The sequence below is a fragment of the Hyperolius riggenbachi genome, chromosome 7, assembly GCF_040937935.1.
Source record: "Hyperolius riggenbachi isolate aHypRig1 chromosome 7, aHypRig1.pri, whole genome shotgun sequence".
Classification (NCBI taxonomy): Eukaryota; Metazoa; Chordata; class Amphibia; order Anura; family Hyperoliidae; genus Hyperolius; species Hyperolius riggenbachi.
Genome location: NC_090652.1, coordinates 179,773,664 through 179,800,255, shown reverse-complemented (window position 1 = coordinate 179,800,255; position 26,592 = coordinate 179,773,664). Strand labels below are relative to the sequence as shown.

Below are 26,592 nucleotides of genomic sequence, written 5' to 3'. Positions count from 1 at the left end.
CCCAGTATAGGTTAGATAGGTAGCTGCCCCCCAGCATAGGTTAGATTAGGTAGGTGCCCCCCAGTATAGGTTAGATAGGTAGCTGCCCCCCAGTGTAGGTTAGATAGGTAGCTGCCCCCCAGTGTAGGTTAGATAGGTAGCTGCCCCCCAGTGTAGGTTAGATTAGGTAGGTGCCCCCCAGTATAGGTTAGATAGGTAGTTGCCCCCCAGTGTAGGTTACATTAGGTAAGTGCCCCCCAGTATAGGTTAGATAGGTAGCTGCCCCCCAGTGTAGGTTAGATTAGGTAGGTGCCCCCCAGGATAGGTTAGATAGGTAGCTGCCCCCAGCATAGGTTAGATTAGGTAGGTGCCCCCCAGCGTAGGTCAGATTAGGTAGGTGCCCCCCAGGATAGGTTAGATAGGTAGCTGCCCCCCAGCGTAGGTTAGATTAGGTAGGTGCCCCCCAGGATAGGTTAGATAGGTAGCTGTCCCCCATAATGGAGGGGGGAAGCACCGTAGCCACGGGGAGGGCAACCCGACCTCTCCCTCCCTCTCCCGGGCCGCCCTCCGTGCTCCCCCCTCAGATGTATAGTGAGCAGCAGCAGCCAGGGAGGGAGCGCCGTATACAACATACCTCCCTGGCTCCAAGCACTGCTCTCTCGTCGCCGGTCTTCTCCCATCTGCCTACACGCGTATACATACGCTGCTTCCGGCTAAACAGGAAGCAGCGTGTGTATAAGCGTGTATGCAGAGAGGAGAAGACCGGCAACGAGAGAGCAGCGCTTGGAGCCAGGTAGGTGAGTTGTATACGGCGCTCCCTCCCTGGCTGCTGCTGCTCACTATACATCTGAGGGGGGAGCACGGAGGGCGGCCCGGGAGAGGGAGGGAGAGGTCGGGTTGCCCTCTCCGCGGCTCTGGCTCCCCCCTCCATTACAGCGCCCCCCTCCAAACAGCGCCCCGGGCGGTGGCACGCCCCGCACGGGGCTAGAAATGGGCATGGGCAGGACCATTTTTCTGACAGCATGAAAAACAGGGAGGAGCCAGGATAAAAAAAAAAAGATTTATTGCAGATCAGAGTGCATTTTAAAAGAATAAAATAAACACACACCAACAATGTCCTAGCTTCTAATATGAGTGTGCTTGTAAAGCATGTACATGCACTTAAACTGTAAAAACCATGATATTATATTCATAACAAAATGGGTGAGTAGCCGTTTTTTTTTTACAATTAGTAACCTGAATTTAAAGTTGCACGTCACTGAACTGAATTAAAAACTATGATGATCCTTAATACCAGCCACCCATTAATTTTAGGATAGCTGCTTATATGCATTATATGTGTTAGCACATAAAGACATTTTTTATTTGTTAAGTCCAAAGCAAATTATGTGATGAGAAATGTTTATTCTTTACCTATATAATGACGACTTGTGTGGATTTGGAGCCCAGATGTGTTCTTACACATTTTACACAGGTTTTTTTTTTTTTCTTGGTAGGGAGCCGTGGGCCTTCCTGGCCCTGTTGGTGATTCAGGCAAGGAAGGTCCTCCAGGACTTCGTGGTGAACCTGGTGCACATGGTAGAACTGGAGACAGAGGCCCTGCTGGACCCCCTGGAAGTCCGGGTGACAAAGGAGATCCTGGCGATGATGGACAACCAGTATGATACTCTATAAACAAATTTCTTAAATGTGTTTTAAGTTTTGTTGATGTGTCAGTGGACCTTGAGCAGTGTCAGCGGTTGCCTTCTTACTAAGCTTATGTTAAGGTTTTCTTCTTTTATTTAACCACTTCTGCTGGGAGGACTTTTCTTACCTGTGTCTGTGCAAGGATGGAAGTCTCACATCCTTGTACACTCATGTCTGCTGTGCAAAATTGCGCGCACATGCGTGCTCCATATGGCTCTCAAGGCAGCACTGATTGGTGCAAGGGAACATGCGTTCTCTGAGCCAATCTGTGTTTGATTTTTTTTTTTGTGAATGATTGCTGTTACAGCCAGTTACTGTGATCTAAAAGCAACCCTGAACAAAAAGAAACTAACTGGCCCCTCTACATGTTCTTCCTCTTCTGAGTGCTACTATGGCCCCTAGCCTGTAGCTAGGACCCTTGCTCCTTTTCATCTGCGCACCTCCTCTAATGCACTCCCAAGTGGCTGTGAGCGGCAGCTATGGCTGGGGCCATTCTGTGCCTGCTTAATTACAGTTCCTTGTGAGCCATGCATGTGCAGAATGCTCTTGGTCATGGCTGCCTTGCACAGCAACTTGGGAGCTCTATCAAGGAAAGACAGGGACAGGGCAGAGCATGTGCCATAGCTGCAACAAGGGACCTTGTGTGAGATGCAAAGATGGGTGACAGTAGCACAACAGAAGAGACACAGAAGTAACTGAGGAGGCACAAAGATTATTGGGCACTGAAAGAAGTTCCAGGTAAGTAAAAATCTTTTTATTTTTTATTTTATGGTTCAGTTTTGCTTTAAAGTGAATGGGAACCGAACTGTAAATAATAAAGTCAGATACACACCTAAGGAGAGGGAGGCTCTTGGTCCCATAGAGCATCCCCTCTCCTCTCCCGGTCCCCGCTGTTGCGCTGGCTCCCTCGTAGCGGTATTCAACCGTTTTGGTCAAATACCGCTGTTTCCCGGCCGAAGGGAGGCTTCGGAAATGCTTCGGGAGCTTGAGTGCTCCCAAAGACGGGCCGCTCTACCCTGCGCATGCGCGAGCGCCCAATATGACGCACTCGCGCGTGCGCAGTATGCAGGCCCGGCCCTAGACTTTTTGCCGCCTGAGGCAAACTTTGAAGAAATCGCCCCCCCCCCCCTCCCTCACCTGGGTCCCCCGTCCTCCGCTCCCCTCCAGCTTTAAAAAGTTAAGTTGCCACGGCTATTGTACAAGGCACGGGCGGGGATCACTCACCTTTTCCGCGTTCCAACGTGCGCTCCACTGACGTCACTTCCTGTAACGCCGTCCACTTACAATACAGTGGGCGGCGTAGCAGGAAGTGACGTCAGTGGAGCGCACGCTGGAACACGGAAAAGGTGAGTGATCCCCGCCCGTGCCTCTTACAATAGCAGCGGCAACTTAACTCTTTAAAGCTGGAGGGGAGCGGAGGACGGGGGACCCAGGTAAGGGAGAGGGGGGTCCGACCCCCCTCCCCGCCGCTAGGCCCAGTACCCCCTTCCTGCCCGCTATCCCCTCCAGCTCGGGCGGCCCCCCACACCCACGGATGGGCGGGTGCCACCCCCCCAGAAGTGCTGCCTGAGGCAAAAGTTTCACCCCGCCTCATGGGCAGGCCGGCCCTGGCAGTATGGAGCCACCTGTCTTCAGGAGAACTCGGCTCCCGAAGACTTCCGAAGTCCCCTTGGCGGGGGATGTGAATGGGGGAGCCAGCGCACCACCGAGGGCACCGGGAAAGGAGAGGGTAGGCTCATTAGGACCGAGCCTTCCCACTCCTTAGGTGAGTATCTGACTTTTTTTTTTAAATATGGGTTCCCATTAGCTTTCAAGAGATGTAAGCAGTAATAAAATATAATACATAAACAGTAAAATTACAATACAATAGAGTTACAATAAAGTTAAAGTGTACCAGAGATGAGTACTTTAAAAAGATTTATACATACCTGATCGACCTGGGGCTTCCTTCAGCCCCATGGGCACAGATCGCTCCCACGCCGCTGTCCTCACTCTTCTGCTCCGGTATGGGGCCCGTTAGTTCAGCCAGTCGGGGCCAGTCTATGCAATAGGAAGTGCACTGTTTACGTGTCTCTCCAGCGACAGAGGCATGTCATTGTGCACAGAACATGCCTCTGTGTCCTATTAAGATTTAAAAATGTCGCCTCGGGTTCTCTTTAAAATTTTTACAAAATATATAATTTTTAAAATAATGTTCATATTTGGGAAAATGTAAGGAAAATTACACAAGTCAAAACCTTACAAACTAACCATATTTGAATAGCCCTGGATGTTTTTTTTTTCCATAATTGTGATATTTGTGGCCTTTTTCTGATATCCAGTTACTTCTGGGGCTATACAAACAAGAAATGGTGCTGCAACAATTAGTGCAAACATTTGAGAAAAATGGATTCCTGTGTATCCAGTTTAATATCAAATAAGGTATATGTGGCATTACTTTAATATTAATGAGCAGTGCTGCTCGAATCCGGAAACGGGAGATACCCGGATAGTTGCTATCCGGATATCTCCCAGTAAACCTGTGCGGGGGGGGTCAATCTTACCTATCTGACGTCTTCTTCGTCCGTCCCTCGGCGCCTCCTACGATGCGCTCCATGCGCGTCACGTGATTACAAACACTTCCTCCTTCAACCCGGAAGGAGGAAGTGTTTGTAATCACGTGGCCGCCGCTTGGACCGCATCGTGGGAGGCGCCGAGGGACGGACGAAGAAGGCGTCAGACAGGTAAGATTGACCAGCACAGGTTTACTGGGAGATATCCAGATAGAGCTATCCGGATGTCTCCCGGTTCTGGATTTGTGGCCTTTTTCTGATATCCAGTCTCTTACAGGTCTCTTCAAAGAAAGAATGCACTAAAATACTTTTTGCAAAAAATTGACCTTTAGAAAGCTACCATTTAGAATTATTTGGCCCACTTTGATCTGAGTGCAGTCAGTTGCCCATAGACATTGCCTGATGAGTGCTAATGACTAAATTGAGTGCACCTATGTGTAATCTAATGTCAGTACAAATACATCTGCTCTGTGACGGCCTCAGAGGTTGTCTAAGAGAATCTTAGGAGCAACAACACCATGAAGTCCAAAGAACACACCAGACAGGTCAGGGATAAAGTTATTGCGAAATTTAAAGCAGGCTTAGGCTACAAAAAGATTGCCAAAGCCTTGAACATCCCACGGAGCACTGTTCAAGCGATTATTCAGAAATAGGAGTATGGCACAACTGTAAACCTACCAAGACAAGGCCGTCCACCTAAACTCACAGGCCGAACAAGGAGAGCGCTAATCAGAAATGCAGTCAAGAGGCCCATGGTGACTCTGGACGAGCTGCAGAGATCTACAGCTCAGGTGGGGGAATCTCACCATAGGACAACTATTAGTTGTGCATTGCACAAAGTTGGCTCTTATGGAAGAGTGACAAGAAAAAAGCCATTGTTAACAGAAAAGCATAAGAAGTCCTGTTTGCAGTTTGCCACAAACCATGTGGGGGACACAGCAACCATGTGGAAGAAGGTGCTCTGGTCGAATGAGACCAAAATGGAACTTTTTGGCCAAAATGCAAAACGCTATGTGTGGCAGAAAACTAACACTGCACATCACTCAGAACACACCATCCTCACTGTCAAATATGGTGGTGGCAGCATCATGCTCTGGGGGTCCTTCTCTTCAGCAGGGACAGGGAAGCTGGTCAAAGTTGATAGGAAGATGGATGGAGCCAAATACAGGGCAATCTTGGAAGAAAACCTCTTGGAGTCTGCAAAAGACTTGAGACTGGGGCGAAGGTTCACCTTCCAGCGGGACAACAACTCTAAGCATAAAGCCAGGGCAACAATGGAATGGTTTAAAACAAAACATATCCATGTGTTAGAATGGCCCAGTCAAAGTCTAGATCTAAATCCAATCGAGAATCTGTGGCAAGATCTGAAAACTGCTGTTCACAAACGCTGTCCATCTAATCTGACTGAGTTGGAGCTGTTTTGCAAAGAAGAATGGGCAAGGATTTCAGCCTCTAGATGTGCAAAGCTGGTAGAGACATACCCTAAAAGACTGGCAGCTGTAATTGCAGCAAAAGGTGGTTCTACAAAGTATTGACTCAGGGGGCCAAATAATTATGCACACCCCACTTTGCAGTTATTGATTTGTAAAAAATGTTTGGAATCATGTAAGATTTTCGTTTCACTTCTCACGTGTACACCACTTTGTATTGGTCTTTCATGTGGAATTCCAATAAAATTGATTCATGTTTGTGGTAGTAATGTGACAAAATGTGGAAAACTTCAGGGGGCCGAATACTTTTGCAAGCAATGGTACAGTATTCTATGCAGTTTTAGTTATAGCATTTTAGCACCTGCTGTTGTTTGTCTTAAATTTTAATCCTTTGAAACTGTCTAATAATAAAGGTTAAACTCGTATACAGTATTGTAAATGCAAAAACTGCATATCACCCTTTTTTTATAATAAGAATAAAGGGACCAAATTGTAATAATTACAGTGAGTGTATCTGCACTGTTCAAAAAGGCTGATTCTTTTCTTCTTATCTATTAGGGCCCTGATGGTCCACCAGGTCCAGCTGGTACAACAGGCCAAAGAGGTATAGTTGGTATGCCTGGTCAAAGAGGAGAAAGAGGCATGCCAGGTCTTCCAGGTTCAGCTGTAAGTATCTAAAATGTATCAAGCACTGCAAAGTTATATAGGAGATATGGTATGATTATCCTGAGAACTATGTATGATCATGTCCGTGATCTTGCACGTGAACACACAATCCTGTGCATACACATGCTCTTGTGGATCCTCATGTGGGCTCACACTCTCGTGCACACACATGCGCCTACACACACACTACTAACGATTCCCAAAGCTGCACTAATTGGAGCAAGGGAACGTCCATATCCTTCTCAGTTAAGGTTACCTTTAAGAAGGGGGCCCTCTGATACCAATAGAAATAAGTATGGGGTACATAGTACTCCGGATAAATGAAATAAAAATGCAACAATGAAAAAAGTCCTTTATTCTTAATTAACAGTAAATACTTACCTTCACAAAAGAGCTGAGAGCAAAGCATCTTTATAGTTCCCTTGAGGGCTCCCCCACCCATGAGGGTGCACTCCTCCTGAGGGATAGAAAGGATCACCCCCACTGATGGGTGCACTAGATGCCAGCATGGGCGGGGGTGATAGGTGTTGGGGCAGGGAGGACAGGAGGAGCTGGCGGTGGAGCATTGGGAGGACAGTGGCATCATGTTGTTGTTGTTTTTTTACGGAGATCTTCAATTAAGGTTGCAAGATTAGATGATATTAGCGTGGGAACATTTCTGAGGATATTGGCGTGGTAACTTTTTTTTAAAGTAAGTACTTATTGTTAGTTAAGAATAATAAAGGACTTTGTTTCAGCTATGCAGATTTCCTGGGTTTTAAACAGTCAAATACTTACGCCGTCAGGGGGGGGGCAGCCTATAGGTCCCCCTGCTCACTTACTGCAGCTCCGCTACAGGCCCCTTGCTCCCAGCAATGTCATGTCTCGTGAGATGATTATATTCACACTGCGGGCGGGCGGCTGCTGCAGCATGTGATGATGCCAGCCAATCACAGAGGAGGGTGAAGCAGCATTTAAAAAGAGGCGCTGCGGAGCTCTGTATTGGCAAGAAATGCCAGTGTAGCCAGGTATCACCACTGTCTCTGCCATGCCTGCCAAGCAGTTCAAGGAGTGACAGTGTCCCTTGTGCTTGCCAGCGTTCTGCCAGTCCCCATCCCCAGGAGGAGACCACACTAGCTGCCGACTTCTGCGCTGTCCAGGACAGGAGACCTCTATGCAGTACAGCCTGCACCATTCTCCCCTCATCCTCCAGCATCCAGCATGCAGATCAGAAGAGACAGCAGGTAGGAGGGGAGACCAGCCATCAGCACACGCAGATAGTGTGCTCCTGCAACTGCCGTGTGTCACAGCCAGACGAGAGAGGAATGCAGCCCGGCAGACAGATAACATCAGCCACTGGAGGGAGGGGGAGAAAACAAGCCAGCCAGCCTGCCACTGGATGGAGAGGAGAGGAGAGCTACACTGGTGTAAAAACAGGAGAGAAGGGCCTGAGCCACTACTTCATTATATAATGGAGAAGCAAATTGTGTGGTAAGCCACTCTCTCTCACCCCCATCTCTCTCTCTCTCTCTCTCTCTCTCCCCATCTCTCTCTCTCCCCCTCCCTCTCTCTCTCCCTCCCCCACCCCTCTCCCTCCCTCCCCTCTCTCTCTCCATCTCTCCCTCCCCCCCTCCCTCTCTCTCCCCATCTCTCTCTCCCCCATCTCTCCCTCTCTCCCCCCATCTCTCTCTCCCCCATCTCTCCCTCCCTCCCTCCCCTCTTTCTCCCTCCTCCTCTCTCCCCATATCTCCCTCCCCCTCTCTCTCCCTCTCTCCCCCCCCCCCTCTTCCTATCTCTCGCTTCCCCTCTTCCTATCTCTCTCTCTCTCTTCCCCCCCCCCTCTCTCTCTCTCCTCACCCCTCCTCATCCCTCCTCTTTCCCTCTCCTCTCTCTCTCTCTGTCTCTTCTCCCCACCCTCTTAGCTCTCTATATGTCTGACTCTATCTTTTACAGCTTTACTTAGTCTCTATGGGGTGTACCTACAGATCACAATGCCCCTCTTTGAAACCTTCATGGGTCACCTTTTTGTAAGTTACTGCCCCCCATCCTCCTGTGACAAGTGCTCATCTGATCCCTAACAGGCCTAGGCACCTGGACTTTTTTCTTTCCACCTTCACCAGGGCCTCCATCTTCTGCTCCCTTGGCTATCACCTACCACAGACCCACAAATCAGCGCAGCAATAGTAATGCTGGGTCTTGCCTCTTCCAGTGGCGTCGGGTCACGGATGCTCTTCCATTACATCCAGTAGATGTAAGCCTTCCTCTCAGCCCAAGCGTCTCTGCACGTCACGTGAGACTCAGACCAAGACTGAGGCCTAGTGGCTGCAGTGGGAGGAGATCAGTGATCTAACGCTGGAAGGCATAAGCCCCAGTGCTACTTCTGCTCTTATCTGTGTGACTGTTAATGGAAGATGAGCAGGGAATGGCCCATCCCTGCTACTATTCCTAACACTAGCTTTACTGCCACTACCTGGCTGTAACGCTAGCCTACACACCGCTACACCTAACACTACTTTCACTGCCACTTCACCTAACACAAGCCTTCCCATCACTATACCTAACACTAACCTCGCTGTTGCACAAACTGAGGTGACACAGAGGGGGACACTTTTTCACTGCGTCGTGCTGTGCGCGCCGCTTTCTTTGGTGTCAGAGCCATGCACATTTTTTACGCTATGGGCGGGGTGGCTATTGGGCGGGCTCAGCAGCCAATGGGTGGGCTCAGGAGGGGGGGGGGGCCCAGGCCTGATGTGTGAGGGGCCCCAAAATTTCTGATGTCGGCCCTGCTTACGATGCTGAATTTCACAAACCCAACCCACGGAGCAATAGCTTTATGGTATAATGATATATAATTATATAGATATAATTCCTCCCCTAATTCTCCCCTCTTCAAATATGCACAAACATGGTCATATGTTCAGATCCTGAACACTCAAATTACGGTCCTACAGATTGTTCAAGCTAATAGAAGACTAACACGATTATCTAGATGTAAATTTTGTTGGGAACAGTTCCTGATTATTGTTACTAGACAGTATATGTCACCAAAAAGGATAACCTCCATCATGCCTAATGCACCACCCCTCTGTTGGAAATGCTCCGCCCATATAGGCACCTTGTTCCACATGCTGTAGGAGTGCCCAACCATATTCAGATTGTGGAAGTCAACTCCGTAAGTTGGTGAGAAAAAAGAACAGGAAAAAACAACATTTATAAAGAAAAAAAGAAAAGAACAACATATAACCATGTATCATACACCAGCACCTATAGTGCTGCCCGTAATTATTCATACCCCTGGCAAATTTTGACTTGAAGTGGTCTGAAAGTCAGCATTTCTACTTAGCTGTAAAAATTTCTTACAGCTACTTTCCCAGAAAAAAAAAATTCTAGCAGAACATCACTAAAATGGTTAAACAAAGCATTTTGTCCTGCTATTCAGCTTCAAATCGGCATCCAAACTGGAGATAACAGTATCTTTTTTACTTGTTAAACACAAATGTATCAACACTGGAATGTAAAACAAACACTCTCTGAAAAGCTGCCTCAGCTTCAGGCACGCACAGAGTTCAGAATAACTCATTAGAAGATTTTCATCTATAATAAAAAGCAGTTATACTAGAAAAAGAATAAAATGTAATGGCAGGTTTCAGGGCAAGATCAACTACACTTTGGAAACTTGTAATTTGTAGACAGACAATATTACTAATAATATGATAACGGTATGAGTAATAAAAAGTTGGAAAATTCATTATTGAATGTTATGTCAGAGTTTCAGACCACTTTAAAGTTACTTTTATTCAAACAGCAAGTAATTATTTGACGGAAAATGATATAGGTGTCTAGTTAGCAGTCCTGATCGCTTACCTCGTCTATTTCTGAGGATAGCAGTAGTTAACGTAAGTCCCGATGATCTGAGAATCTCCTGCGGTATTGATTCCATGTTAAAGTAATCTCCTGTGCTGCTTGATCCGATCTGTAGAAGCTCCAGGTGATTGTAGTGGATGCTTGCTTTTGCTTGTGAGGCAGTGAAGGTCGGTAGGAAGAAAAGTAATAGAAGAGAGCACCTATGTGGGTATCATGAAGCCGCTGCGTCTGCACGCCGCTATCGTACTTGGTCAGTGCTGCAGATGATGATTCGTGTTGCAGATGATGCTGATCTTCATAAGAGAGAGAGAGCAGAGGATGTTACCTGCTAGTCAGGGAAGGGCTACAAGGCCATTTTTTAAATGTTTTCAGTGTTGTTCCAGTGGCTACAGTGCAAAGTATTTAAAAAAAAATACAATATGTTCTGCACTGTGGAAAATCTCAGAGGACGTGGTCGGAAGCAGGGTCGGACTGGGACACTAAAGGCCCCCCAGGCCGAAACTTTCCTGCCCCCCCCCCAAAGTATAGCACAGATGTACAAAGCATCCGCAGAAGTGAGCAAGTCAGCTTATCTATGTTATATCGCAGCTGACTGTTTACTCACTCATCCCAGGTTGTAAAAGCTCTGGTCCTGCTCTGCCTCTGTCCCTGTGGCTCTGCAGATGCTCATCACAGCCTCAAATCTCCCGGCAGTGAAAGGACGCTCAGGCTTACGTCATTCAAGCAGCTGGGTAATAGAGGGGGCGAGGCGCCACAACTGATGACAGCATAGTGCGTCCTGGTGCGCAGGGGAGCCTGATGGGGCAAAAATAGTTATTAAAAGAAAAACACTGGCGGTAATAATGGGCAGGGGCATTCTGGTGTGGCTGCACTAATTTACCGGCAGATAACGTGCTGGTAAAAAGAAATTTCCTGCGCCGGCTTTTTAATGTAATACAGGAGAGGGGCCTCTTGGGGTCATGTGACAGTGACGTCACACAGTTTTTAAAAGGCCCACCGTAGAAAAAAACGGTAATTCGGTGGGTCAGTATGAACCTGGCCGGAAGCCAAAAGTGACACCGATGCTAGCCAGGAGGATAATGAGAGAGGTGAAAAAGAATCCATCTTGGTGAGTCTGGGCTCTACCGATGGCAATGTCTCACCGTAGAAAAAAACGGTAATTCGGTGGGTCAGTATGAACCTGGCCGGAAGCCAAAAGTGACACCGATGCTAGCCAGGAGGATAATGAGAGAAGTGAAAAAAAATCCATCTTGGTGAATCTGGGCTCTACTGATGGCAATGTCTCAAGGCAGACAATTCAGTGGACCCTGCACACTGCTGGGTTCCACGGATGCAGACCAAGGAGGATGCCACTTCTCCAGATAAGGCACACAAAAGCTCACTTGGCCTTTGCAAATGCTCATCTGGACAAAGAAAAAGACTTCTGGTCTTCTGTGTTATGGTCAGATGAAACAAAAATTGAATTGTTTGGTCACGCTGATGTTTCCTTCATTTGGCGTAAAAAAGGAGAAGCCTTTGGCCCAAAGAACACCATCCCCACTGCGAAACATGGTGGTGGAAACCTAATGCTTTGGGGGTGTTTTTCAGTCAATGGACCAGGAACATAATCACAGTAAATGGCACCATGAAAAAAAAACATGAGGATTCTCATCGACAACGGGCAGGCAGTCTGCAGAGAAACTTGGCCTTGGGCACCAGTGGACATTTCAGCATGACAATGACCCAAAACACACAGCAAAAGTGGTGAAGAAATAGTTAGCAGACAACAACATTAACATTTTGGAGTGGCCCAGCCAGAGTCCTGAATTCCAATTGAGAATCCGTGGAGGGAGCTAAAGATCAGGGTCATTGCAAGAAGACCCTCCAACCTGAAAGATTGGTAGCCCATTGCTAAAGATGAATGGGCAAAAATACCTGTGGAGACATGCAAAAAGCTGGTCTGCAATTATAGAAAGCGTTTGATTGCTGTAATAGCCAATACAGGCTTTTCTATTAATTATTGAGAAGGGTATGAATAATTTTGGACTGAACATTTTTTGCTCAAATGTAAATAACAGCTGAGAAATGTTTTTTTTCCCACAATAATGCCTCTCATCGTCTTATTATCTTTTGGAAGACACCTATATCATTTCCCATCAAAAAATGACTTGCTGTTTGAATTAAAGTAACTTTAAAGTGGTCTGAAACTTTGAATTTTCCCACAGACTGTGACAGTTTGTGAAGGGTATGAATCATTTTGGGTTGCCAAGAAAGGATGTCCCGCTGCACGGGATGGCTAGAGATGGCTCGAACCTCCGATTTTAGGTGCGCGAACCTCCATAAAAGTTTGCGTTTGCGTAAACCATGCAAACCGCAATAGACTTCAATGGGCAGGCGAACTTTCAAAACTTCAAACACTGTTTCTGTCCACAAAAGTGAAGGAAAAGATGCTTCAAGGGGTCTAACACCTACACCTGGAGGGGGGCATGGCGGAGTGGGATACATGCCAAAAGTCTTGGGGAAAATTATGGATTTGACGCACAGCAGGGTTTTAAGGGCAGAAATCACATTGCATTGCTAAATTGGAGGCATAAAGTGCTTTAAAACTTCTTGCGTGTGTATACATCAATCAGGTAGTGTAATTAGTGTACTGCTTCACACTGACAGACCAAACTCACTGTGTAACGCACCACAAACAGCTGTTTGTGTAGTGATGGCAAAAGTGCTGGACTGGTGTGCACCATGGCGAGAGTGCAGGCGATGGCGGTTTTCAAGCCCATATGGTCGGGCTTGAAAACAGTAACTGTCCAGCTGATCGAATTTGGTCTGTACACAATTGTAAGAATTGGACTGTTTGAAAATCCATCCTTAGAGCACATGTTTCTAAGACAAAAGACTCACTTCCTGTTTAACTGACCTTAGGCGGAGATAAAGTTCAAATCTGCATCCTTTCTGCCAATGACATTGAGCTTCAATTACGAGAAATCGGTATTGTTGTCTTTATTAATATCCCATTGTTGATGCAATATTTTCAGCAATATCGTATTTCTTACACAATGAAGCAACGACCTTATTATCTTGGGTCAGGTGTGCCCCCCAACACACTCATATAGCCAGTCATTGCTTCATTGTGATACGCAAGCCCCTTCACCGTGGCAAGGTAACGATCACGAAGGGGAATTGACACATGTACATGTCTTTTGTTTTGTTGTTGCAGCCGCAGTGCAGCCACAAAAATTAGGCAGGCATGTACACACACCAGAAAAAATTGTTATTGGTTTCGTTAGCGGCCGCTGCAGCGGCCTTAAAAATTCAGGAATCCGCCTGGAGTCCTGGACCCTGTTGGTGGTGGCAGAGAAGGCAGTCAAGCAGCCTGCAGGCAGAGATGCTATGTGAAGACCGACTTAGTCTTGGGGCAGGCAGTCACATGGCGTGCAGGCAGAGATGCTGTGTGTGGGGACTGACTTAGTCTTCGGGCAGGCAGTAGCCCTCCGGAATCCATGCCTCATTAATTTTGATAAAGGTGAGGTACTGAACACTTTTTTGACCTAGGCGACTTCTCTTCTCACTGACAATGCCTCCAGCTGAGCTGAAGGTCCTTTCTGACAGGACGCTTGAGGCAGGGCAAGCCAGAAGTTGGATGGCAAATTGTGACAGCTCTGGACACAGGTCAAGCCTGCGCACCCAGTAGTTCAGGGGTTCATCGCTGCTCAGAGTGTCTATATCCGCACTTAAGGCCAGGTAGACGGCTACCTGCCGGTCGAGGCGTTGGTGGAGGGTGGATCCGGAAGGGCTGAGGCGAGGCGTTGGACTAAAGAATGTCCGCATGTCCGACATCACCATGAGATCGCTAGAGCGTCCTGTCCTTGACTGCGTGAACATGGGAGGAGGATTACTGGCAGTGGCACCTTTATTCTGTTGTGCTGTGACATCACCCTTAAACACACTGTAAAGCATACTTGCCCGCTTGTTGCACAAGTGCTACATCCTTTCTGCCTTCTGGTGATTTGGTAACATCTCCACCACTTTGCGCTTATACCGAGGATATAGTAGCGTTGCCACCCAGTACAGGTCATTCCCCTTGAGTTTTTTTATATGGGGGTCCCTCAACAGGCCGGACAGCATAAAAGACACCATCTGCACAAAGTTGGATGCCAATGATCCATCTCCTCTTGCTCTTCCTCAATGATATCAGGTAAGTTCTCCTCCTCCCCCCAGCCGCGAACAATACCATGGGAAAGGTGAGCAGCACAAGCCCCCTGCGATGCCTGCTGCGGTTGTTCTTCCGCTGCCTCCTAAAAAAAACCCCACATTCCTCATCTGACTCCTCTTCCCCAGACGATTCCTCCTTCCCCTCCTCTGTGCTGCCGCAGGTGTTGATGACAAATCTGGTTCTGCTAATGATTGTTCCCACTCTTCCTCCTCTTCCTGTTCATGCTCTACAGCTCGATCCACCACTCTACGCGCGGCACGCTCCAGGAAGAAAGCATATGGGATCAAGTCGCTGATGGCACCTTCACTGCGACTCACCAGGTTTGTCACTTCTTCAAACGGACGCATGAGCCTGCAGGCATTACACATGAGTGGCTAGAGATGGCCGTTTCGCATCTCCTGACGCTTGGTCACACTGCGTACCACTGACAATGGAGGCCGTGAGCTTCCGGAGTTAAGACGGGGCACCAGGCTCCGCCCCTTCCGGCCGCATCACTTCCTCTGTGCTGGAGCTGGTTGCGTTGGATACGGGGACCCCATTCAGAGGGCTGGAAGGCGGAGATTCAAGTTCCGCCTCTACCAAGGGACCAATCGGTGGAAAGGGGCACCACTGTAGCAAGTTTACTAAAAACAATATGTATATAACGGCGCCTAGGAAACTAGCGCACAGTGCAGCCAAAAAAGGGCACCTGTGCAGCAGGCACATTAATACAGCCCGCTCTGCGTCCGTATGAGTTTGCTACAACAAAGGTCACCATATCTCTCTTAAAAAAATACGCATCCCCGTGTCCATAGCAACGGTGAGATACGTGAAGTGCTACTTGATATGAGTGATCTTTAAAAACACTTAGGGGACATAAATTAAAGCTAAAAATGAGGTAATTCTATTATTATAGATCAGATGGGCATCTAGCTCAGGGGCACACGGTCATTAAGAGTGAAGCCATACAGATCTTACACTGCCTACTCTCAGGCTCACATAATCAAAAAAGACCACTACTACTGGTCATACATTTTACTACCTCAAACCAGATCACACCATGATCTTCAAAATGACCCTATTTGGTAGTATATATCTCATCCATTCACAGAGAATACAGATCTACCCTATCCTTGACAAACAAATAGACAAATACATATTAATACGTAATGCAATTTACCAATGATCAATTTCATATCATTATAATTCAAGGGTCCAGCATGCTCATTAGCTGCCGAAGTCATCATGGGGTGCTCAACACAGAAACACATCTGTTTGATCTTTCTTCTTGATGTCTTATGCGGAGCACACATCAGTGACATTCATCTAAGAAGTGCATATAGTGGGTCATTCAGTTGATTTCCTGTGTAGCAATCACTGAGGATTGTCTATATGCATAAAGTGGGATGTGCCACACGGCTGCTTTTTGCCTTGATTGAGTAACATTTGCAGTATCCTTTTTTCTTTTGTTTCTGTGTTGAGCACCCCATGATGACTTCGGCAGCTAATGAGCATATAGAGGAAAGCCTTGATGAGGAAACTTCAAGTGATGCGCTTGGAATTGATTTTGACTCACTAATGTTAGTGAGCGAAAAGGTGGCTGAAGGTAGAGAGGATTTGGGAAATTTCTTCTCCAACACAGCCAAATCTACACAGGCAAATAAGGAGGTGGGTGCGAAGGTATTAGAGCTGAGATTGGGGAGACTCAGTGAACAGGAGACTAAACTCTTCTGGACAGTAGCTACACTGAAGAGGTATAATAAGGTGGGCATAGTGGCAAGAGGCTTCAGGTCATATAGAGAACCCTCAGAGTACAGAGACGACCCTGTTTTTGTCGATGAATGGACAACTGCCTATTTAGATCTAGCTAAGAGGCTACAAAACATTGTTTTGGCCCGAACGGTTAAAGAATATAACAAAGTGTCGGATGAATTGCAATACACCAAAACTAATTTTAAGCCGTCAGTAAGCGAAGATAGATTTTCTACAGTAACTTCTAAAATTGAAACTAAGATCCTTAAAATTCAGGACGAGATTAAAACCCGTAAATTAAAGAAGTTTTATAGAGACAAGGAAGATTTTGATAGGAAAAAGATCTTTAATTGGGGACCACCAGCTCCATTAAGGAGGAACCCCAGAGCAAAGGGCTATTGGACCACAGATTCTGGGTCAGAAAGTGAAGATAACAAAGGAAAAGGAGGCCAGATACCGTTTAAAAAAAAAACCCCAAGAAATTTAATAAAAATAAAGATAAGAAAAAAGGAGCAAGTGAGCAAGAAGAATGTGTAAGTGCAGCAGCCCCTTTAGAAAACGAATCAGAAGAGGAGGAAGGAGAAGTACTAGTAAGAAGACTGAAAGCAGTCAGCTGGGAGGGATCGAGTATCCTCAAACCGGTCAAAAAGAAACGGAAAGCAGAGAATTAGATAAAGAAGATTTACACGTTGTGAATATTTCAGTGGTTGATATACCACCGGAATGTTATGTACTCCTGAAGAAAGGACTTAATTTTTGCCCTACACAAAATTTTGATTTTTTCTCTTTTATTATAGATTCATTTAAATCTGTACGCAAACTGGTAATTGCACAGAAATTCAAACAAGATGACTCCCTCCAGCCTACCGTCCAGAGAGGAATGTGTATTGGGCATTCGCAACAGGCTCTCCTTAACCTCCTTGCCGGTCTAAAAAATCCGGCAAGGAGGCAGCGCCGCACTTTTTTTTTATTTTTATTTTTTTTAAATCATGTAGCGAACCCAGGGCTCGCTACATGATAGCCGCTAAGCGGCGGCATCCCCCCACCCACTCCGATCGCCTTCGGCGATCAGAGTATGCAGGGAATCCCGTTGAGAACGGGATTTCCTGCAGGGCTTCCCCGGTCGCCATGGCGACCGGGCGGGATGACGTCACCGACGTCATAGACGTCGTGACGTCAGAGGGAACTCCGATCCGCCCCTTAGCGCTGCCTGGCACTGATTGGCCAGGCTGCGCAGGGGTCTGGGGCGGCTCGGCGCGGCGGGTAGCGGCGAATCGGCGGCGAGCGGCGGCGATCGCGACCTACACGCAGCTAGCAAAGTGCTAGCTGCGTGTAGGGAAAAAAATTATGCAAATCGGCCCAGCGGGGCCTGAGATATCCTCCTGCGCAGGTTACCCCGAGCTGAGCTCGGGATAACCGGCAAGGAGGTTAATGCCCCAATGATACAAAAAAGGTCAATGCAGGAGTGGATGGGCATAACCCTAATCCCCTGCAGACACTAATTGAGGGGCCACCACCATCTAACTTTGAATTTTTTCCCACTCTCACTCAAATGATAGGGGATAATGATACAAGCACACTTGGTTTTTTTCCTTCAGTGCAGTTGAACCCCACTGATGAGGAGATCCTACAGGTACTCGAAGATTTGTTGATGGAGACTGATCAGAAAGAGGAAATACAAAAAACGGACTCTAGGGTATTAAGCGTAGGAGATGTTGGATCGTTTAGGGCATGTGGGTCGGTACAGCCCTTTCCCACAGTTCCAGGTTCCACTTTGGAAAATTTTTTTGAATGCACACTCAGAGATGTAAGAGCTGTAATTTATGATTCAGTTGAGTCAAACCTCACTGTGGAAGAGAGGAGAGCTCTGAATTGGCTTAAAAAGAATCGTGAGGTGGTACTCAGAAAGGCGGACAAAGGGGGCAACCTTGTCATTATGTCCAATGCGCAGTACTGTACTGAGGCTATGAGACAACTAAATGATAGAGAGAGATATCACCCAATGCCTTCTGATCCCACCACACGATATCAGAACAAACTCTGCACTCTTTTGCGAAGGGGCGTGGTGCTACGTTTCTTTTCGCATAAGTTGGCCATGGATCTGCTCCCACTCTATCCACGGCGACCAGTGTGGGCTCACATACCTAAACTCCATAAGTCCCTGACCTCACCGCCGGGACGACCCATAGTCTCTGGCTGTGGGTCCCTTACGGAGAGATTGTCCAGGTACCTGGACCACCTCCTGTGCCCCCTATTGGAAGGGGTGCCATCCTACCTCAGGGACACCCTTGAGGTATTAAGGATGGTGGAGCATGCCACGTGGGTTCCCGGTGACAGACTGGCCACAATTGATGTGGTCATTCTGTACAGCAGGATCCCGCACGACATGGGAATAGCTGCGGTTAGACAGTATCTCTTGCGTACTAATAAAGATGAGAAGTTTGTTGAATACGTTCTTGAATGTCTTAATTTTGTGTTGACACATAATGCCTTCCTGTTTGATCACAGTTGGTACCATCAAGTGTCTGGGACGGCCATGGGGACCCCCGTGGCGTGCTCCTACGCTAACCTCTTCTTGGGGGCGTGGGAGGAGTTTGCCGTGCTCTCGGATTTAAACCCTTTCAGGAGACACGTCAGACGTTGGTCCAGGTGCGTGGATGATGTCCTGGTGGTGTGGTCGGGGACTGAAGACGAATTTGTGGAGTTTATGCAATATTTAAATGTCAATGAGGTGAACATGCAGTTCACCTCTGAGATTAACGATCGTGAAGTGACATTTTTGGATGTTAAACTAATGGTAGAGGATAACCAACTGATTATGAAAGGTTTCAGAAAGAGTACAGCCACTAACTCGATCCTTCATGCACAAAGTTTTCATCCTAGGCATGTGATAGAAGCTATTCCCTATGGGCAATATTTGAGGTTGAATAATAGCAGAGACAGAGATTTCAGTATACAAGCAGATGAACTCACTGCTAGATTTCAGAGAAGAGGGTACAATATTGACCTGCTTAAAAGGTCAAGACTCCGAGCCTGGAAACAGTCAAGGAGGTCGTTACTGACACCAAGGGAAAAAGATGAGACTAATGCCGCAGGAACGATGTTCACGTTTGACTACTCATCCATGACCGATCGGATTAGGAAGGCCATACATTCTAATTGGTCTATGATTGGGAGAGATCCCGAATTGGCGTCGATTTTACGCGGTACCCCTAGGGTGGCTTTTAGACGCGCTCCCACCCTTGGGAATCTACAAACTAGCAGTGAGTTTCTCTCCCAAAAATAAGGATTGGCTGAGTGCTATGTTACCCACAGGGAATCACCGATGTGGTCATTGTAAATGGTGTAAAAAGTTAATAACTCAAAAGAGCATTCAAGTGGGCAAGGAACTGATACAAATAAGGGGATTTTTTACCTGTCAAACAGATTTTGTAGTGTATGCTTTGATATGTCCTTGTGATCGGTTCTACATAGGACAGACCACTAGACCATTGAAAATAAGATTTGGAGAACACATGAGTTCTATAAAGTCAGGAAAGGGCTGTACTCGACTCATTGAGCATATGAGAGATGAACATCCAATTGAAAGATTTAATTTGCGATTTTTTAGCCCTGGAGAAACAAGAGATCCCTTTAAGAGGGGGCGATAGGAAGAGGTTGTTGTTGAGGAGAAAAACAAGACTAATTTTGAAGACTGAAGCAATGGGCCCGTTAGGCCTTAACGAAAAAAATTGAACTTTCTTGCATGCTGGACCCTTGAATAATAATGATATGAAATTGATCATTGGTAAATTGCATTATGTATTAATATGTATTTGTCTATTTGTTTGTCAAGGATAGGGTACATCTGTATTCTCTGTGAATGGATGAGATATTTACTGCCAAATAGGGTCATTTTGAAGATCATGGTGTGATCTGGTTTGAGGTAGTAAAATGTATGACCAGTAGTAGTGGTCTTTTTTGATTATGTGAGCCTGAGAGTAGGCAGTGTAAGCTCTGTATGGCTTCACTCTTAATGACCGTGTGCCCCTGAGCTAGATGCCCATCTGATCTATAATAATAGAATTACCTCTTTTTTAGCTTTCATTTATGTCCCCTAAGTGTTTTTAAAGATCACTCATATCACGTAGCACTTTATCTCACCATTGCTATGGACATGGGGATGCGTATTTTTTAAGAGAGATATGGTGACCTTTGTTGTAGCAAGCTCATACGGACGCAGAGCGGGCTGTATTAATGTGCCTGCTGCACAGGTGCCCTTTTTTGGCTGCACTGTGCGCTAGTTTTCTAGGCGCCCTTATATATGTAATGTTTTTAGTAAACTTGCTACAGTGGTGGCCCTTTCCACCGATTGGTCCCTTGGTAGAGGCGGAACTTGAATCTCCGCCTTCCAGCCCTCTGAATGGCGTCCCCGTATCCAATGCAACCAGCTCCAGCACGGAGGAAGTGATGCGGCTGGAAGGGGTGGAGTCTGGTGCCCCGTCTTAACTCCAGAAGCTCACGGCCTCCATTGTCAGTGATACACAGCGTGACCAAGCGTCAGGAGACGCGAAACGGCTGTCGCTAGCCACCCCTATGCCCACCACCCACCTCCACTGCGATGACCCGCTATCTTGAGGACATGTAAGATCCACCCATGCACATATGAAATTATGTTGTTGTTTACTTTGAAAAATGAAGATATAAGCCATGTTGTTTCACTGTCACGGCTGTGGAAATAAATCCAGAGACGGAAGGTGCATGCTTCTGTGATTCTTTACATGCTATCAGTTTGATCTTTCTTCATGATTTCTTATACGGAGCACACGTCAGTGACATTCATCTAAGAAGTGCATATAGTGGGGCATTCGGTTAATTTACTGTGTAGCAATCACTGAGGATTGTCCATATGCATAAAGTGGGATGTGCCACATGGCTGCTTTTTGCCTTGATTGAGTAACAATTACACATGAGTGTCCAGTAACTCGGCAAGAAAATTCCCAGCTCCCCGGAGCCTGGTCTAGCACCGTAGCTGTACAGATACTCGTTGACGGCTTTCTCCTTTTGTAGCAGGTGGTCAAACATGAGGAGCGTTGAATTCCAGCAAGTCGGGCTATCGCAAATCAAGTGCCTCACAGACAAGTTGTTTCTCTGCTGAATATCGGCCAAGCGCGCCATGGCCGTGTAGAAACGCCTGAAATGCCCACACACCTTCCTGGACTGCTTCAGGACCTCCTATAAGACTGGGTACTTACACACAAATCTTTGGATTATTAGATTCAGCACATGTGCCATGCAAGGTACATCTGTCAACTTTCCAAAACTCAAAGCCGAAATGTGATTGCTGCCATTGTCGCACACCACGTTGCCGATCTCCAGTTGGTGTGGGTCAGCCACTGATCCACCGGTTTGTTCAGAGCAGCCAGGAGAGCTGCTCCAGTGTGACTCTTGGCTTTGAGGTAAGACATGTCCAAGATGGTGACACCGTCGTACCTGGCATGCAGCATAGGTCCTGGGAAGCTGGGGGTGTGTAGTTGGAGAGGAGATCGCAGCACCAGTAGAGTAGCGCTGCCACTCAGCCGAGGAGGAGGAGGACGACAGCGAAGAGGATGTAGCAGGAGGAGAAGGAGAGGAGGTGGCAGCAGGCCTGCCTGCAAGCCGTGGAGGGGGTCACAACTAGGTCCGTTGCACAGCCACATATTCCCTGCTTGCCACCAGCAGTCACCAGGTTGACCCAATGTGCTGTATAAGTAATGTACCTGCCCTGACCGTGCTTTACAGACCAGGCATCCGTGGTCAGATGGACTAATGACCCAACGCTGTGTGCCAGAGATGACACCACTTGCCTTTCAACATCACGGTACAATTTGAGTATCGCCTTTTTTGAGAAATAATTGCGGCCTGGTATCTTTCACTGCGGTGTCCTAATTGCCACAAATTTTCGGAAGGCCTCAGAGTCCACCAGCTGGTATGGTAACAGCTGGAAAGCTAACAGTTCCGCCAAGCCAGCTGTCAGACGCCGGGCAAGGGGGTGACTGGCAGACATTGGCTTCTTCGGCTCAAAGATTTCCGTAATGGGCACCCGGCTGCTGTGGGCAGAGGAGCAGGAAGCGCTCAAGGTGAGAGGCGGAGTGGAGGAGGGTGGCTGTGAAGGTGCAAGGGATAAAGCGGCTGAAGATGCTGCACCAGAAGGAGGAAGAGGAGGCGGAGGGTGACTTTGCTTTTGTGTGCTGTTTTTCCTCAGGTGGTCATCCCATTGCAGTTTGTGCTGTTTCATCATGTGCCTTCATAAGGCAGTTGTCCCTACGTGGGTCTTGGTCTTTCCACGGCTCAATTTTTGGTGGCAGAGAGTACAGATGGCATCGCTCTCATCTGAGGCAGACACACACAAAAATTTCCACACCGCTGAGCCCTGAGATGATGGCTTTTTGGTGGTGGCGGCAGCAGCTGACCTTGAAGGACATGTTGGCTGGCTGTCCATAGGTGGCGATACATGCAGCCGGACACTGCTGCGAGCTATTTCTGATGACGAGCTCCCCTGCTTCTTTTAGCAACTCATCTCCTCCTACTCCTCTCTTACTGCCCCTCTGAACTGTCTCCCTGTTCATCTGGTCTATTGGGAACCCACGTGACATCCATGGCAGTATCATCATCATAATCATCCTCCACAGCTTCGCTTGTATCAGACACCTCCAAAACTACACCAACAGCAGGTACTTCATTATCCTCACACCTTACATTCATAGTGTCGCCTAACTCAGACATATGAGGTGGTGTAACATGCTTAGCGCCTTCATCTTGTTGTAACAATAATGGCTGTGAATCAGTTAATTCCCCACCAAATAACTCCTTCAAAATGTCAAATGGAGCGGATGTGGTGCTAGTAGTAGTGCTGGTGGTTGCCGACTGAGTTTTAAGGGGGGTGCCAGAATCAGAGCAGGAGGAGGAAGATATGTCATGGTTCCGTGCGTAAGCTGAGGAAGATGAGGTGTTCTGTGTTAAATAGTCAACTACGTCCTGACAATCTTGGGAGTTGATGGCACATGCCTTCTAAACACTGTACTTTGGTCCAGGGCCACACGAAATCAAGTCAGCATGACCTTGAACAGACCTGCCGGGTGGCCTGCCTCTGGCTCTGCCTCTGCCTGTTGTTTTGTCCATATTGGGGGGGATGAAGTGAAAGGTATGCACCGACTTGATTAATACAATGTGCAGTCACACAGATGCAGTGAAAGGTATACACTAACTGGTGGTATAATACAATGTGCAGTCACACAGGTGCAGTAAAAGGTATATACTGACTGGGGGTATAATACAATGTGCAGTCACACAGATGCAGTGAAAGGTATGCACTGACTGGTATTATAATACAATGTGCATTCACACAGGTGCAGCGAAAATGTATGCACTGACTGGTATATAAAACAGTGTGCTGTCACACAGATGCAGTGAAAGGTATGCAGTGACTGCTGGTGGTATAATACAATGTGCAGTCACACAGGGGCAGTGAAAAGGTATGCACTGACTGCTGGTATATAAAACAGTGTGCTGTCACACAGATGCAGTGAAAGGTATGCAGTGACTGCCAGTGATATAATGCAATATGCAGTCACACAGCTGCAGTGAACAGGTATGCACTGACTGCTGGTACATAAAACAGCGTGCTGTCACACAGATGCAGTGAAAGGTATGCAGTGACTGGTATTATAATACAAGGTGCAGTCACACAGGTGCAATGAAAAGGTATGCACTGAATGTGCTGGGCCTGGCTCAGTAAAGTATTAGCAAGGGCCAGCTGCGACAGACAGGGCTGTATATGCAGTGTCAGTGTGCCAAACACACAGAAAAAAAACACATCACAAGAACATTTGCTCTCAAAAGAGCTTTTTTGGGGTGCTTTTAAGCAACAAATATCAGCAAGGAGCAAGCTTACAGACCTCCTAACTATCGCTTTCCCTATCTCTTCAATGTCTCTCCCTTCTCTCACTAATATCATCAGCAGACAGAGTGAGAAAATGGCCAACGCTGCTGCCTTTTATAAGGGGGTGGGGTCCAGGAGGGAGTGCAGCTTGATTGGCTGCTATGTGTCTGCTGACTGTGATGTAGAGGCTCAAAGTAAGCCCAATGATGTAATATAGGAGGCGGGTCAAAAAGTTTGCGTTTTTACACAAACGCGCGTGGTTCGTGCGAACAAGTTCGCGTCCGAACCGTTCGGGCCATCTCTACAGATGGCTGGGTTGCAATATAAATCTTTATTCTGACATCATGATACACACATTAAAAGTTCACACGTATCGGAGCGAGGTGTGGCTCCTTAATCATAGCTTCAAGCTTCAATTCATGAGCTATGATTAAGGAGCCACACCTCGCTCCAATACGCGTGAGCTTTTAATGTGTATATCATGATGTTGGAAAAGAGATTTATATTGCAACCCAGCCATCCGGTGCAGCGGGACATCCTTTCTTGGCAACTGACTGTATATGGCAACTGATTCCCTGCTCCCATATGGTTCAGCAATGTGAGTTTTTTCCTTTTCCTATGAATAATTTTGGATTGGACACTTTTTGCTCAAATGTAAATAAAAGCTGAGAAATTATTTTTTTTCCACAATAATGCCACTTGTACATTGTATTATTATCTTTTGGGAGACACCTATGTAATTCCCCACCAAAAAATTACTTGCTGGTTGAATAAAAGTACATTTTAGTCAAAATGTGCCAGGGGTATGAATAATTATGGGCAGAACTGTAAGTAATACGCGTGCATAATCTTCTGCAGGAAATTGCTCCAAGGACATGTTATGTTTATATAGAGCTAGGAGGTCAGAGAAACATAGAGGATCTGGAGATCACCAGTTGAAGGTTACTTATAATTAGGGATGGGACGAATCCACAATTTCTTCGAAACCGAATCCGGATCCGAATCTAAAAAGGTTCTCGAATATCTCGAACCTTTCGAATCCCGAATCTAACGAATCCTGCACATAAAAATTGTGTGATCCGTGGTATAGTTGCCCGCAGTATAGGTACCCAGGCATAGGTAACGAGGTAAAGGTGCCTTCAGTATAGCTAGCTAGGTATGGGTGCCTTCAATATTGGTAGCTTTCAGTATAGGTAGCAAGGTATAGGGGCCTGCAGTATAGGTAGCAAGGTATATGGGCCTTCAGTATAGGTAGCAGGGTATATGGGCCTTCAGTATAGGTAGCAGGGTATATGGGCCTTCAGTATAGGTGTCAGGGAATATGGGCCTTCAGTATAGGTAGCAGGGTATATGTGCCTTCAGTATAGGTAGCAGGGTATATGTGCCTTCAGTATAGGTAGGTAGCAAGGTATAGGGGCCTTCAGTATAGGTAGTAAGGTACATGTGCCTTCAGTGTAGGTAGGTAGGTAGGTAGGTAAAGGGACCTTCAGTATAGGTAGCAGGGTATAGGGCCTTAAGTATAGGTAGGTAGGTAGGTAGGTATAGGGGCCTTTAGGTAGGTAGGTAAAGGGACCTTCAGTATAGGTAGCAGGGTATAGGGCCTTAAGTATAGGTAGGTATGTAGGTAGGCAGGTATAGGCAGGTATAGGTGCCTTTAGGTAGGTAGGTACGTATAGGGGGCCTGTAGGTAGGTAGGTATTGAGGCCTGTAGGTAGGTATAGTGGCCTGTAGGTAGGTAGGTAGGTATAGGGGCCTTTAGGTAGGTAGGTAGGTATAGGGGCCTTTAGGTAGGTAGGTACGTATAGGGGGCCTTTAGGTAGGTATAGGGGCCTTTAGGTAGGTGGGTATAGCGGCCTGTAGGTAGGTATAGCGGCCTGTAGGTAGGTAGGTAAGGATAGTGGCCGGTAGGTAGGTAGGTATAGTGGCCTGTAGGTAGGTATAGTTGCCTGTAGGTAGGTATAGGTGCCTTTAGGTAGGTAGGTATAGGTGCCTTTAGGTAGGTAGGTATGTATAGGGGGCCTGTAGGTAGGTGGGTAGGTAGGTATTGAGGCCTGTAGGTAGGTATAGTGGCCTGTAGGTAGGTAGGTAGGTATAGGGGCCTTTAGGTAGGTAGGTAGGTAGGTATAGGGGCCTTTAGGTAGGTAGGTATAGGGGCCTGTAGGTAGGTATAGGGGCCTGTAGGTAGGTATAGGGGCCTGTAGGTAGGTAGGTATAGCGGCCTGTAGGTAGGTAGGTATAGCGGCCTGTAGGTAGGTAGGTAGGTAGGTAGGTAGGTATAGAGACCTGTAGGTAGGTAGGTATAGGGGCCTTTAGGTAGGTAGGTAGGTAGGTATAGGGGCCTTTAGGTAGGTAGGTATAGGGGCCTGTAGGTAGGTATAGGGGCCTGTAGGTAGGTATAGGGGCCTGTAGGTAGGTAGGTATAGCGGCCTGTAGGTAGGTAGGTATAGCGGCCTGTAGGTAGGTAGGTAGGTAGGTAGGTATAGAGGCCTGTAGGTAGGTAGGGATAGTGGTAGGTAGGTAGGTAGGTAGGTAGGTAGAAATCCCTCGCCCTCCCGCCAACCCCCCCACGGCCCCCTCCGTCCCCCGTGCCTCCTCCGCTCACCCCTGCAAGAA

General features: G+C 47.1%; 1 protein-coding gene across 1 annotated transcript in view; it reads left to right on the top strand.

Moving 5' to 3' along the window:
- Window positions 1-26,592, top strand: part of COL5A2 (collagen type V alpha 2 chain) — a 1,703,177-nt gene that overhangs the window by 1,464,877 nt on the left and 211,708 nt on the right. The window contains exons 40-41 of the mRNA XM_068247348.1: window positions 1,476-1,637; window positions 6,206-6,313. Of these exons, the coding sequence (XP_068103449.1) occupies window positions 1,476-1,637; window positions 6,206-6,313 (270 nt within the window). The remainder of the gene's footprint in view (window positions 1-1,475; window positions 1,638-6,205; window positions 6,314-26,592) is intronic.